Below are 13,907 nucleotides of genomic sequence, written 5' to 3'. Positions count from 1 at the left end.
GAAGTCCTAGCCACAGCAATCAGAGAAGAAAAAGAAATACAAATTGGAAAAGAAGTAAAACTGTCACTGTTTGCAGATGACATGATACTATACATAGAGAATCCTAAAGATGCCACCAGAAAACTACTAGAGCTAATCAATGAATTTGGTAAAGTTTCAGGATACAAAATTAATGCACGGAAATCTCTTGCATTCCTGTATGCTAATGATGAAAAAAATCTGAAAGAGAAATTAAGGAAACACTCCCATTTACCATTGCAACAAAAAGAATAAAATACCTAGGAATAAAGCTACCTAGGGAGACAAAAGACCTGTCTGCAGAAAACTATAAGACACTGATGAAAGAAATTAAAGATGATACCAACAGATAGAGAGATATACCATGTTCTTGGATTGGAAGAATCAATATTGTGAAAATGACTATACTACCCAAAGCAATCTACAGATTCAATGCAATCCCTATCAAATTACCAATGGCTTTTTTTATGGAACTAGAACAAAAAATCTTAAAATTTGTAGGGAGACACAAAAGACCCCGAATAGCCAAAGTGGTCTTGAGGGAAAAAAACGAAGCTGGAGAAATCAGGCTCCCTGACTTCAGACTATACTACAAAACTACAGTAATCAAGACACTATGATACTGGCACAAAAACAGAAATATAGATCAATGGTACAGGACAGAAAGCCCAGAGATTAACCCACGTACCTCTGGTCACCTAATCTATGACAAAGGAGGCAAGAATATACAGTGGAGAAATGACAGTTTCTTCAATAAGTGGTGCTGGGAAAACTGGACAGCTACATGTAAAAGAATGAAATTAGAACACTACCTAACACCATACACAAAAATAAACTCAAAATGGATTAAAGGCCTAAATGTAATACTGGACATTATAAAACTCTTAGAGGATAACATAGGAAAAACACTTTTCGGCATAAATCACAGCAAGATCTTTTTTGACTCACCTCCTAGAGAAATGGAAATAAAAACAAAAATAAACAAATGGGACCTGATGAAACTTAAAAGCTTCTGCACAACAAAGGAAACCATAAACAAGACGAAAAGACAACCCTCAAAATGGGAGAAAATATTTGCAAATGAAGCAACTGACAAAGGATTAAGCTCCAAAATATACAAACAGCTCATGCAGCTCAATATCAAAACAACAAACCCAATCAAAAAATGGGCAGAAGACCTAAACAGACATTTCTTCAAAGAACACATATAGATGGTCAAGAGGCACATGAAAAGATGCTCAACATCACTAATTATTAGAGAAATGCAAATCAAAACTACAATGAGGTATCACCTCCCAATCAGAATGGCCATCATCAAAAAATCTACAAACAATAAATGTTGGAGATGGTGTGGAGAAAAGGGAACCCTCCTGCACTGCTGGTGGGAATATAAATTGATACAGCCACTATGGAGAACAGTATGGAGTTTCCTTAAAAAACTGAAATTAGAACTACCGTTTTTTAGCAATAAAGTGTTCTTAAATTAAGGTATGTATATATATATATATATATTTTTAGACATAATACTATTGCACCCTTAACAGACTACAGTGTAGTGTAAACATAACTTTTATGTGCACTGGGAAACCAAAAAATCCATGTGACTCACTTTATTGCGATATTCACTTTAGTGCAGTTGTCTGGAACTGAACCTGCAATATCTCAAAGGTATGCCGGTACTCTGCTTACAATAATGGACAGAATAACCTGACAGGAGACAAGTAAGGAAATAGAGGACTTCACACAATAAACCAACTAGATCTAACAGACATACACAGAACACTCTACCCAACAACAATAAAAACACATTCTTCTCGAGTTCACATGGCGTATTTTCCAGGAGAGAACATATGCTAACTGCAATTAAATCTCACACATTTTAAAAGACAGATAACATATTAAGTATCTTCTCTGACTACAATGGGATGATGTTAGAAGTCAATAACAAAAGGAAAACTGGAAAACTGACAAAATTGTGGAAATTAAACAACACATTTTTAAAGAAAGAAGACTCAAATTACTAAATCAGAAATCAAAGTGGGGACACTACTACCTATTCTACAGAAATAAAAAGGATTATAAGAGAGTACTATGAACAACTGTATGCCAAAAAGTTGGATGACCTAGATGAAATGGACAGATCCCTTGAAACACAAAACCTACCAAGACTAAATCACAAAGAAATAGATAATCTGAATAGACCAAATCTCCTAGTAAGGAGATTTAATCAGTAGTCAAAAATCTCCCAACCAAAAAAGCAAAACAAAACCAAAACCAATTCCTAACAAAGAAAAGCCATGGACCTGATGGGTTTACTGATGAAATCTACCAAAATTTAAAGAACTAATACCAATCTTTCTCAAACTTTTCCAAAAAACTGGAGAGGAGAGAACACTTCCCTACTTATTCTATGAAACCAGCATAATCTTGATACCAAAGACAGATAAAGACACTACAAGAAAACTACAGACCAATATCCCGTATGAACACTGATGCAAAAATCCTCAACACAAGACTGGCAATCTGAATTCAGCAGCATATTAAAAGGATTATATACCATAATCAAATGGGATTTATTCCTGGAATGCAAGAATGGTTCAACATACAAAATTCAATGTATACGTCACAGTTTTCTTCAACAGAATGAAGAAAAAAAAAACCACATGATCATCTTAATTGATGCAGAAAAAGTATGTGACAAAATTAAACACCACCGCATGATAAAAAACTCACTCAACAAACTAAGAGAAGGAAACTACCTCCACATAATAAAAGCCTTATGTGAAAAACCCACAACAAACATCATACTCAATGGTGCAAGACTGAGAGCATTCCTCTAAGATCAGGAACAAGGCAAAGATGCCTGCTTTCACCACTTCTATTCAACACAGTTCTTTAAGTTCTAGCCAGAGTGTTTAGGTAAGAAAAAGAAATAAAACGCATCCAAGTTGGAAAGGAAGAAATAAAATGATCTCTGTTTGCAGATATGATCTTATATAGAAAACCCTGAAGATTCCAACATAAAACTTAAGGGTAAATGAATTGAGCAAAGTAGCAGGATACAAAGTCAACACACAAAAATCAGTTGCATTTCTATACACAAACAATGAGCAATCTGAAAAGGAAATTATAAAATGTTTTCCATTTCCAATAGCATCAAAAAGAATAGGACTTCCCTGGAAGTACAGCGTTTAAGACTCTGTGCTTCCACTGCAGGGGATGGGGGTTCAATCCCTGGTCAGGGAGCTAGGATGCCACATGCCACATGGTGCAGGCAAAAAAAAAAAAAAAAAAAAAAAAGAATAAAGTACTTAGGAATTAACCAATGAAGTAAAAGACTTGTACAATGAAAACTACAAAACACCGCTGAAAGAAACTAAAGACATAAGTAAATGGAAACACATTCCATGTTTATGAATAGGAAGTCTTACTATAGTTAAAATCTCATTACTATCCCCAAAATCTACAGATTCAATGCAATTCCTATCAAAATCCCCATGACATTTTGTTTTTACAGAAAATTCTAAAATCATATGGAATCTCAAGGGACCCGAATAGCCAAAACAATCTTGAAAAAAACTAAAAAAACTAGAGGACTCACTCTTCCTGATTTCAAAACTTACTACAAAGCTACTACAGTAATCAAAATAGCCAATGAAGACAGACATATAGACCAATGGCTAAGAAAAGAAAGCCCAGAAATAAACCCTCATATACATGGTCAAATGATATTTGACAAGGGTGCCAAGACCATTCAATAAGGAAACAACAGTCTTTTCAACAAATGGTGCTGGGAAAACTGGATATCCACATGCAAAAAAATGAAGTTGGACCCTTACCTAACAACCTACACAAAAATTAACTCAAAATGGACCAAGGACCTAAATATGTAAGACCTAAAACAATATAACTCTTAGAAGAAAACATAGGACAAGAGCTTCACAACACTGGATTTGGCAATGATTTCTTGGCTAGGATACCACAGGCACAGGTAGCAAAAAAAAAAAAAAATGCAAATTGGACTTCATGAAAATTTAAACAATTTTGTGCATCAAAGGACACCATCAACAGAGTAAAAAGGCAACCCACAGAATGGGAGAAAATATTTACAAATCATATGTATGACATGGGATTAATATCCAGAATATATAGAGAATTCCTAAAATTCAACAACAAAAAAAACAAGCAACTCAATTCAAAAATGGGCAAAGGACTTGAATAGACATTTCTCCAAAAAAGATATACAAATGGCCAATAAGCACATGAAAAGATGCTCAACATCACTAATCATTAGGGAAATGCAAATCAAAAATACAATTAGATACCATCTCACACCCATTAGGATGACTACTATCAAAAATACAGAAAACAGGGCTTCCCTGGTGGCGCAATGGTTGAGAGTCCGCCTGCCGATGCAGGGGACACGGGTTCATGCCCCAGTCCAGGAAGATCCCACATGCCACGGAGCGGCTGGGCCCGTGAGCCATGGCCGCTGAGCCTGCGCCTCTGGAGTCTGTGCTCCGCAACGGGAGAGGCCACAACAGTGAGAGGCCCGCGTACCGCAAAAAAAAAAAAAAAAAAAAAAAATACAGAAAACAAGTGTTGAAGAGGATGTGGAAAATTGGAAGCCTGTGTACTGTTAGTGGGAATAGTATAGCTGCTATGGAAAACAGTATGGCAGTTCCTCAAAATATCAGAAATAGAATTACCATGTCATCCAGCAATTTCACTTCTAGGTAGATACCCAAACAAACTGAAAGCAAGGTCTATATATATTCATACACAATGTTCATAGCAGTATTATTTGCAAAAACTAAAAAATAGAAGCAACCCAAATGTCCATTGATGGATGAATGGATAGGCAAAATGTGATATATAAATACAATGGAATATTATTCAGCACTAAAAAGGGAGGAAATTCTGACACATGTTACAACATGGACGAATCTTGAGGACATTATGTTAAGTGAAATAAACCAGTCACAAGAAGAAAAATACTGTATGATTCCACTTCTGTGAGGTATTTAGTCAAAATCATAAAGACAGAAAGTAGAATGGTGATTGACAGGGGCTAGTGGGAGGGGAGAGTGGAGAATTATTGTTTAATGGCTATAGAATTTCAGCTTTACAAGATGAAAAGAGAGTTATGGGGGGGAAAAAAGACAAGAGAGCTATGGGGATGGATGGTGGTGCTGATGGTTGCACAACAATGTGAATGTAGTTAATACCACTGAACTATGTACTTAAAAATGGTTAAGATGGTATAGGGCTTCCCTGGTGGTGCAATGATTAAGAATCTGCCTGCCAATGCAAGGGAAAACGGGTTCGAGCCCTGGCCCAGGAAGATCCCACATGCTGCTGAGCAACTAAGCCCGTGTGCCACAACTACTGAGCCTGCGCTCTAGAGCCCACGAGCCACAACTACTGAGCCCACATGCCACAACTTCTGAAGCCCACGAGCCTAGAGCCCGTGCTCTGCAACAAGAGAAGCCACCGCAATGAGAAGCCTGTGCACCGCAAGGAAGAGGAGCCCCCACTCGCCGCACCTAGAGAAAGCCCGTGTGCAGCAACGAAGACCCAATGCAGCCAAAAATAAATAAATAAAATAAATTAAAATTTAAAAAGACGCCTGTTTCTTTAAGAAAATAAAAAGGTTAAGATGGTAAATGTTATATGTATTTTATCACAGTTTTTTAAAATAATTAAAAAAAAAGAAGATACTGTATGGCTCTACCATGGAGAGTGACAGATGAAGGAAATGAATGTCCCTATTTTCTGTGATTTAGGAACTTCAGGCATATTTGAATAACTGATTCAGTATTTTCAAACAATAAAACTTTAAAATCTTCATTACAGTTAAGATGAATGTGATTGAGAGGAAAATCATATACACAGGTTCCACTGTGATGTATTTGTTGGGTAAAATCAGTATATGGTTTTGTCTCATTTATCATAAAGCTTTTTTGGGATAGAGAGGGCAAAAGTGCTGAAACCCCAAGCAGGACTAAGGCATATTTTCCTTTTTTACAGCTTCCTCTTTCTTCCATAGGGTTAATTAGCTCCACATGTAAATAGGTCTGAAACAAGCATCAGAATAGGTAAAGCCTGAAATTGACCATAAGGCTCAGAATCATTTGGACAGAAACCATAAGGAGTGTTGATGAAAAAAACCATTATTTTTTGTCACAGTGGATAAAGCAGTATTAAACACCCTTCACTCTCAATGCTCTTGGAGTTATTTGGATTGGCAAAACATGGCCCATGTACCACCACACTCCTCTGTAGCATCCACAGTGGATACCATTATTCCCTTTCCCACTGAGCTTGGGTGCAGCATCAGGATACTGATCAGAGTTCATTAGCACGTTGGATGAAACCTCTCTGTCATCCATGGCAACTGATGTGCTGTAAGCAAGGTCCCTGCAACTCCTGTCCTGCCTCTCCATCTCTGGAACAATACAAATGATTCAGTTTGCATTATGCCAGGTAACAGCTATTCAACTGCTGCCGCATCCTGACTACGAGCAGACAAGAGGCTACTTTAGCCAATTTCAGATCAGCGAGAAAGAGCACTATAATTCCAACTTACAGTTTCAAGGCTCTTCTGGAACTCCAGAAGTTTAGCTTTGGCGTCCTCATAATTCTTGAAGAACATACACAGTTCATACATCTCCATCATAAACAGTAATGGGGACTCCTTTGAGGAAGAGTTTGAATGAAGTTAAAAATCCTGAAACTTAATCAATACTATATTCTCAATGAGTAATGCCAATATGAGAGGTTAAAGTAAAAAACAAAACTATTAATAACAGCTTTGTAGTAGAATGAAATCATATATATTAAAAAGAAAGGAAATTAAATTTATATTTCCTTTTGGAAAAAAGATACTCAGGCCAGGTACACCTACTCAACAGTCCATACTCCAGTCTATACTTGGTCCACTACACATGAGCAGGAGATGTTCCATTAGACGCTGCTAAGACACCTCTACATACACTCCTGGGTAATGGACTCCACTGATCTGTTAACCTACTGCTTGTTTGTGGCATTAATCCATACATTTCCATCACCCTGATGGGAGCTTTTTGGTCAGAGGATAGGAGTTCTAGAATTAGAGATTATGGGTCTGAACCGTAAGTAAACCACTTACTAAAGTACTCTGAGACCCTGGCCATGTTACTTAAGTTCTGTGAGCCTTAGTATCTCACTCTGTAAAATGAGGATAATATCACTTCATAACATTCTTCTAAAATATTACTTTATATAGGATTATTGTTAGAATCGACTAAAATAATATATATAAAGCACTTTGCTAAATAAATGATAGATCTAATATCGTTATCTGTTGTTGGCTTAAAAAAAAATCCCAGAAATAGGAATAATTTTAAAAGCCAACAGGGGATATTCTGAAGTAACCCTTTTAAACTGAGGAAAGAAATGAACTAACACTACCTTAAAGAAAAGCTGGAAACCTCTGATGAGAGTTTTGCTCTTCTGTCGTGTTAATAATGTCCTCCAGATGACTGAGAGGTCCTCAAGGTCCCAGGTATGGCCCTCTATTGAGCCCTGAATGTGTCCCATTGCTTCAGCTGCAACACTGTGCTCCACAGAAGTGATGATCCAAACACAGAGGCAAGGAATAGCACTGGCGTCCTGCCAGTGGATAAGAACTTTTCAAAATAAGATAATGACTGCACATGGATTACTTGACTGCAGAAGCTTCCAGCAATGCTACAACTACAGATGGATATTTCCTGTTTAGAACAAGTCACCTCACTAAATTGGTTAAAATGACTTGAAAATCCTTCAAACATGAAACAAACTCTAGTGAACAACCAAGGGACTGTTATAAACTGTCCTGCAGAGTATAGTAGGTCAAAAGGCCAAGAAACCGAGGGGATATATGTGGAGGTCAGGGAAGTACTAAGTATAAGAAAACAAGACTGTCCTCTACAGAACTGCTGATCAAGGGACTGTTCGGAGCATCCCTCCTTCCCTGCTCAAGACACAGAGGTGGTCGGTCCACCAAAGCATCCTTCTCTATGACTGCCAACCGGAAGCCAAGGCTCTGATCACTTAAGTTACTGAACATTAAGGCACAAGGAAATGCACTAGATGGCCTGAAGCCTAAGCTGGGGAAGCACAAAAAGTGGCAGTTACCTTGGAAACACATGCTAGGGCCTCACTGTCATCACCTCACATTCTCTCTGATTATCAGCCTTCCCTGTCTCTTCCCACTTTTTCTACTGCCCTCTGAGTCCCTAATGTAGGCTTCTCAAGATTCTCACCTGGACACATGAGGCCAGGACACTAAGGATTGGGGCCTGTTGTTTCACTGCTTCTGCCAGGAGCCAGCACCAGGAGTTTGGCACCTCTGAGCACTGAAGCAGAATTTCAAAGAAATCAGCCATCTCTACTTTGTTTCTTTGGAGTTCCTGCGGGGACTTGTTGCAGACTTGATCACTGTCCATTCTAGACTTGGACACTGAGGGCAAGTTCTCAAAAGCCAGTCTTAAGTGGTCTTGAAGAACAGGGCTGAAATACTGGAGAAGAGATTTCACCTAGAAAACATATTAGATGATTGATGATCAAAAAAGACAACCAACTTCCAATTTCAGCTGGAGCTGAAAATGTTGGAGAAAAGCATAGGCAAAATTTTTCTTTCTCACCCTGAACTGCGTCAGAAGTGACCATATAATTTTATATAATTGTTGTTTGAGTGAGTTTCCATATTCAATCTGGAGTCACAAAAACTCTTCCTTCAGCTCTTTAGTAGTAATGACTAGTCCTCTGAAGCCAACCCACTGAAATCTTAGTAAAAATAATAGTATCATAGCAAACAAAAGCCTATGTATATACAACAGAAAGAACACTGTCTTCTGAGAAGTGTTCCAATTTCTCTTCTTGAATAACTGGCAACAATCGGTGGCTTACCTCCTCTGGGTGGTAATTATGGAGTTGGCTGTGAATAATAAACTGTAACCAATCATTTGCTTTGGCACATTCTCTAAGGTAAGATGTGCTCAGTTTCAGATTGTGGAGCCTGCAGAATTGTACCACTAATGCCCACTGGCTGCTGGATTCACTGGATAACCTATAATTGGGAGTGGGGGTGGGGGGTAAGAGGAAAAAACTTGTTAAATGTAGCTTTAAACTGGAAACTTAGTAAAAAATAAACTACAGTATATTCTCTAAAAAGCCTTTCAACAAATACCAAATACTTATTAGACTGCTTTGGAAAAAAAAGGACTCTTTCACCCATAATGTACAATAACTTTCTTAGCATACTGGCAAAATTCATTCCTCTTTTTTATCAACCAAGTATCAATCAAACCAGCTATGCACCATCTTTAGGAGAATTGAGAAAAATAGTCACTCAAGAAATTGTCTGAGTGCTTAATTCTCTTGCATGATTCACTTTAGAGTATCAGAGCCCTGACAGGTGCCTGGGCTTTCTTGCTAAGGGGAGGGTACCTGCTGAGAAGGAAACTGCTGAGAACAGTCAGTGACAGGAGGTACATGAGAATGGTGCATTCCCAGGGTCAGGGTAGCGGGTCAGCCCCAGTGGAGAACAGCACAAAGGAAAGATGACATAAATGTATAAGGAGAGGGGCTTTTGTGGACAGACGGTCACCTCACCTTCCATTATCAACTCACATATATTAGCAAGAAAAAACTCAAGGACATCACTTAGAGTCAAATTTTGTGAGATCTATCCCACTCTTTCTGAAATGATTTCAACATGTGACACTTAAGAGACTTCTCAGACCAGCAGCACAGTAGAGGAGACAAAGCTCTTCTCCACCTCTTGGAAACTCTACCTGTAAAGAGGGAATCATTATCTTCACCCTTCTTTTACTGATGGCAAGATGCAATTGAAATCTGTTTTGTGCTCGACGAGTAAGAAGATAATAAGGTCTAGTAAGAAGATAAGGTCTGGTGAAAACATGTGTTGGAAGAAAGACTAGGCAAACACAGATTGGAACAATAAAGCTTGCGAGAAAAGAGGCTGGGATCGCAACTCACAAACCTCTTTATTTCCTGCTGTTGAATGCTGTCCCATATACCTTCTTCTAAGAGAACAAGCAATTCTTCTATGGTTGACTTTTCACCCATAGCCAGTTTAGATAGTTTTTCAGCTATAAGAAATATAAACAACAAAATATGGTCAAGAGAAAAGGTCGGGAACTGGGCAGTTCTGTTTGAAGAGTGTGGCCCAGAGACATTTCAGAAACCCATTAAAGGGCCCAATAAAGTGACATAAAGTGCAAAAATTCTGCAGAAAAAGGATGAAACAGAAGATAACTGTTTCTTCCCCAACCACTCACAATTCAATGCCTTAGACCTATTAGTCCCTTGTCCTCTCAACAAATGACATAAACGTGCTGTACCTAGAGACTCTCTGATAAAGTTGTACTGAGCATCTTCATTTCTACACGTGTAGCTCAAAATTATATTGGCCACTTTCATGTCAACTCTGAGCTTGAGGCTGTCGAGGCCAAGCAGTTCTAAGAAACAAACACAGGCAGCTCCTATTGAAGGTATGTGGAAGGAGGAGAGCCCTAAAACATAGGCTTCATTGCCTACTTGCTGGATCCTGAAAAAGAAAGGAATCAAAATCACATGAGCACGTGAAAATTTTTTCTCACCAGGAAAAGCAGATTGAATTACATCAATGATACTTGGAGCATCAGATGCATGCGATTTTTGACTTCCTCCCCCTTCCCTTTTTCATTTAGGTTCTTGGTAGATTTTAGTCGCCTTCTGGCTCCATAGCCCCCTATCCCCTTATATTTTACCTTCTCCTAAAATGCCTACTCATAGTCCAAATTATTTTTGCTTCCAACTTTATTCAGGGAACATGGAATAGAACTTATGAAAGACTGCCACCTTATGATCTTATTGTGAGTATGTACACAAACTGCCAAGAAAATTAATGCCACCTAAAATTTGACATCATAAAGCACATACATTTTAAACGACTCACATATGTACTTTTACATGACTAGAAAAATTTCCAGGAAAGATGCACAAGAAATTAACCATGTTTATATACCATGTAGAATGAAGATGAGAGAATGAGGGACTTTCTTCTTTCATTTTTCACCCTTCTGACCTACTTAAATATTTTAACATAAAGATGCATTATTTTGTTAACTATAAAACAATAAATAAAATAAATCTGTATTTAGCTGCTGATTATATCAAAAACTCCTCCCAATTCTGTGCTTTATAAAAGTGAATTATAAAAGACCAAGATCTTAAATACAGAATTCACATCTCACTATAGAATTCCCTCTTTATAATAATTGCTAACATTTGGCAAGCTCCTGGATCATTATTTAAAGACATTGTTTTCAGATATATTTATTATCTTATTTAAAATATATTTTAATCTTTTTTCCTATTAACAGAAGTAAGGGAATTCCCTGGCGGTCCAGTGGTTAGGACTCCATGCTTCCACCGCAGGGGGCATGCGTTCAATCCCTGGTGGGGGAACTAAGATCCCGCAAGCTGCGTGGCGCGGGCCAAAATACAAACAAACAAAAAACACAAAAGTAAGACAAGCTAAATGCCAAAAACCTGGGATATACAGAAAAGCACAAATGAAAAAATACATATATACATAATTCCCCAGTCAAATATAATTACTAACTGTGGCATGTTTCCAATAGGTTTTTTATATGCATTTATATGCATGTGTAAAAGTACACAGATATGCCTTTTATTAAGAGTACAAATTATGTTTTAAATACTCACAGCTGCTTGGGGGTCTTGCTCTTCGTTAATTCCTGAACCAGAAAAGTACCAAACGCAAACGACGGTCGTCCATGATATAAATAATAAGCAAAATTCAGATGTTCTACTATAGCATATTTATTAACCAGGTCAGGGCTAGAGAAATGTGGGAGCTGACTCGCTGCATCTGGGGGGAAAGTGAAGCAGTATTAATCCTCTGCACCTCACCATGATTAATTTGAGATCTGCATGTGGAAAACTTTACTCTGCAATGGTAAAAGAAAACTGGTTGCTATAATCATTTTGTACCACTGTGTATCACTTTGAACCACCAAGATGTAATAATTTTATTTTAATGTGTGGAGGTAGCCCTCATTTTATACAAAAATGTGTACCTGAGAAGCTGCATAAAAACTTATAAAGTATGCTTTTCCCCTACTGAACTTGTTATTTTAGATGCTTTAATTTTGTATCTGATGATCCATTAAGTTCACAGTGGCAATAACCCTTTAACTACAAAATCTCTGCTAATGATTTGCAAGTGTAGCGTTTTAATTCATTCATGCAGCTCATATTTACATGAATCCTCTATTCGCCAAGGCCAACTCACTGTACCTTTCTCCAACAAATACTTTGAGAAGAACATCCTTTTCTCCATATTAATACCCTCCTAATAAACTTTTCTTATCACTACCTGTAATTTCTGACTTTGCATTCATAGAGCACCTTATTATCTACATCATGATACCAACTTTCCAAGACCAGCAGAGTAGTTCAAAGTTCCTCTGTGCCCACGAAAAAAGCAGAAAAAAATTTTTTTTATCTTTTTAGAAAAATACGAAGTCAAAAGATATTTGGATGTGAAAAGTTGGTATGAAATAAAGTTAGGGCTTGATAGGAGCAGTTAACTGCTTCTTAACTGCTTACTACCTATTAAAAAAATGAGACAAAACAACATTTTGAACTGTTAACAGTGCATCTGCTCTTATTTTCAAAGTTCAAAGCTTATTTCTGAAATAAAGTTGTATCCCTCCCATGGAATTCCAAGGGCTTTTTATATCGTGACTTAGCTCTTATTAAAAAAACAGGACTTGAAGACTTTAGAGGAGTCTGTCATCTTACAAAGCTATTACTTAAAAGTATACCTCCTTTGAGATTAAAAAACTGTCACACACCTTATCCGTATTCTTTGTAAGATCAGAGTGACTCTGGTAACTTATAATTACATATAAAACCATTCATTCATTCAATATTTGCTGAGTTCATATAAAGCTGAATGAACAAACTTGAGTTTTTATTCAAATAAGACCCTGATTTTTTAGTGGTTTGGTGGCTAGTATGGAGATTTTGTATAAGAGAAAATTCTACCTGAAGAGAAATTTTTCTCTGGCCTGCTGAAGCCAAATCACCACGCAGTTGCCTTGTGGCTACTTTCAGTGGTAAAACCATATGATAAAAGAAGTCAACATTCTAATTAAATACAACTCTCCAATTTTAAAAATCCATATTATGTCTTCATGATAATTGTTTCATTTAATTTGTGCTTTATTTCCTCAAATATGTTTTAAACGTCTAAAAATCAGGCAGGGAACATGCCTTCAACTTCCTCTGTGTACCCAGGAGAGTGCTGCATCTCCACCAGGGCCTCAGGACTCTGGCTAACTGATGGAGTTGGAGCCATTAGAACAGTACAGGGGATTCTGTCTACTCTCCAGTAACCTCACTGAGATTAGAATGAGTATTTTCACTTGAAATTGCAATAAGCACTACTTTATCCTGCACTGAACAAATATCGATTGAATATCTATTATAGGCCCGGCACTGCACTAGGCACTAGGTAAATTCAATATATTGAAATTTGAACTTATAAAACTGACACATTAGAAAATGCACTTTTACATAAGTCAATAAATATTTACAGGGTATATATTACAAGGTATATATTATGTGAAAAGTACTAATTTGAAGCCTCCTTTAGAGTAATATAGGCAGAGGCACCACAGGTAATATGACATTAAAGGCTAATTCAAAATGAATAAGTAAAAAAGAAATAGAAAAAGCAGAGTTTAAGAACAGCACAAAAAAAAATCAGGGGAAGTTTTATGGTCTAGAGAGGATGGCAGTGTGTGCGCATCTGGTGCTTACCATGT

At 37.3% G+C, this 13,907-nt stretch overlaps 1 protein-coding gene across 1 annotated transcript in view; it reads right to left on the bottom strand.

Annotated features, from left to right (window-relative positions):
• Positions 1-13,907, bottom strand: part of SPG11 (SPG11 vesicle trafficking associated, spatacsin) — a gene marked incomplete at both ends in the record, with an annotated part of 76,400 nt that overhangs the window by 24,104 nt on the left and 38,389 nt on the right. The window contains 7 exon segments of the mRNA XM_079700176.1: positions 6,608-6,715; positions 7,471-7,671; positions 8,307-8,579; positions 8,953-9,112; positions 10,049-10,157; positions 10,347-10,615; positions 11,779-11,944. Coding sequence (XP_079556302.1) covers positions 6,608-6,715; positions 7,471-7,671; positions 8,307-8,579; positions 8,953-9,112; positions 10,049-10,157; positions 10,347-10,615; positions 11,779-11,944 — 1,286 coding nt within the window.

Source organism: Hyperoodon ampullatus, assembly GCF_949752795.1.
Source record: "Hyperoodon ampullatus genome assembly, chromosome: 3".
Classification (NCBI taxonomy): Eukaryota; Metazoa; Chordata; class Mammalia; order Artiodactyla; family Ziphiidae; genus Hyperoodon; species Hyperoodon ampullatus.
This window is presented reverse-complemented; position numbering and strand designations above follow the sequence as displayed.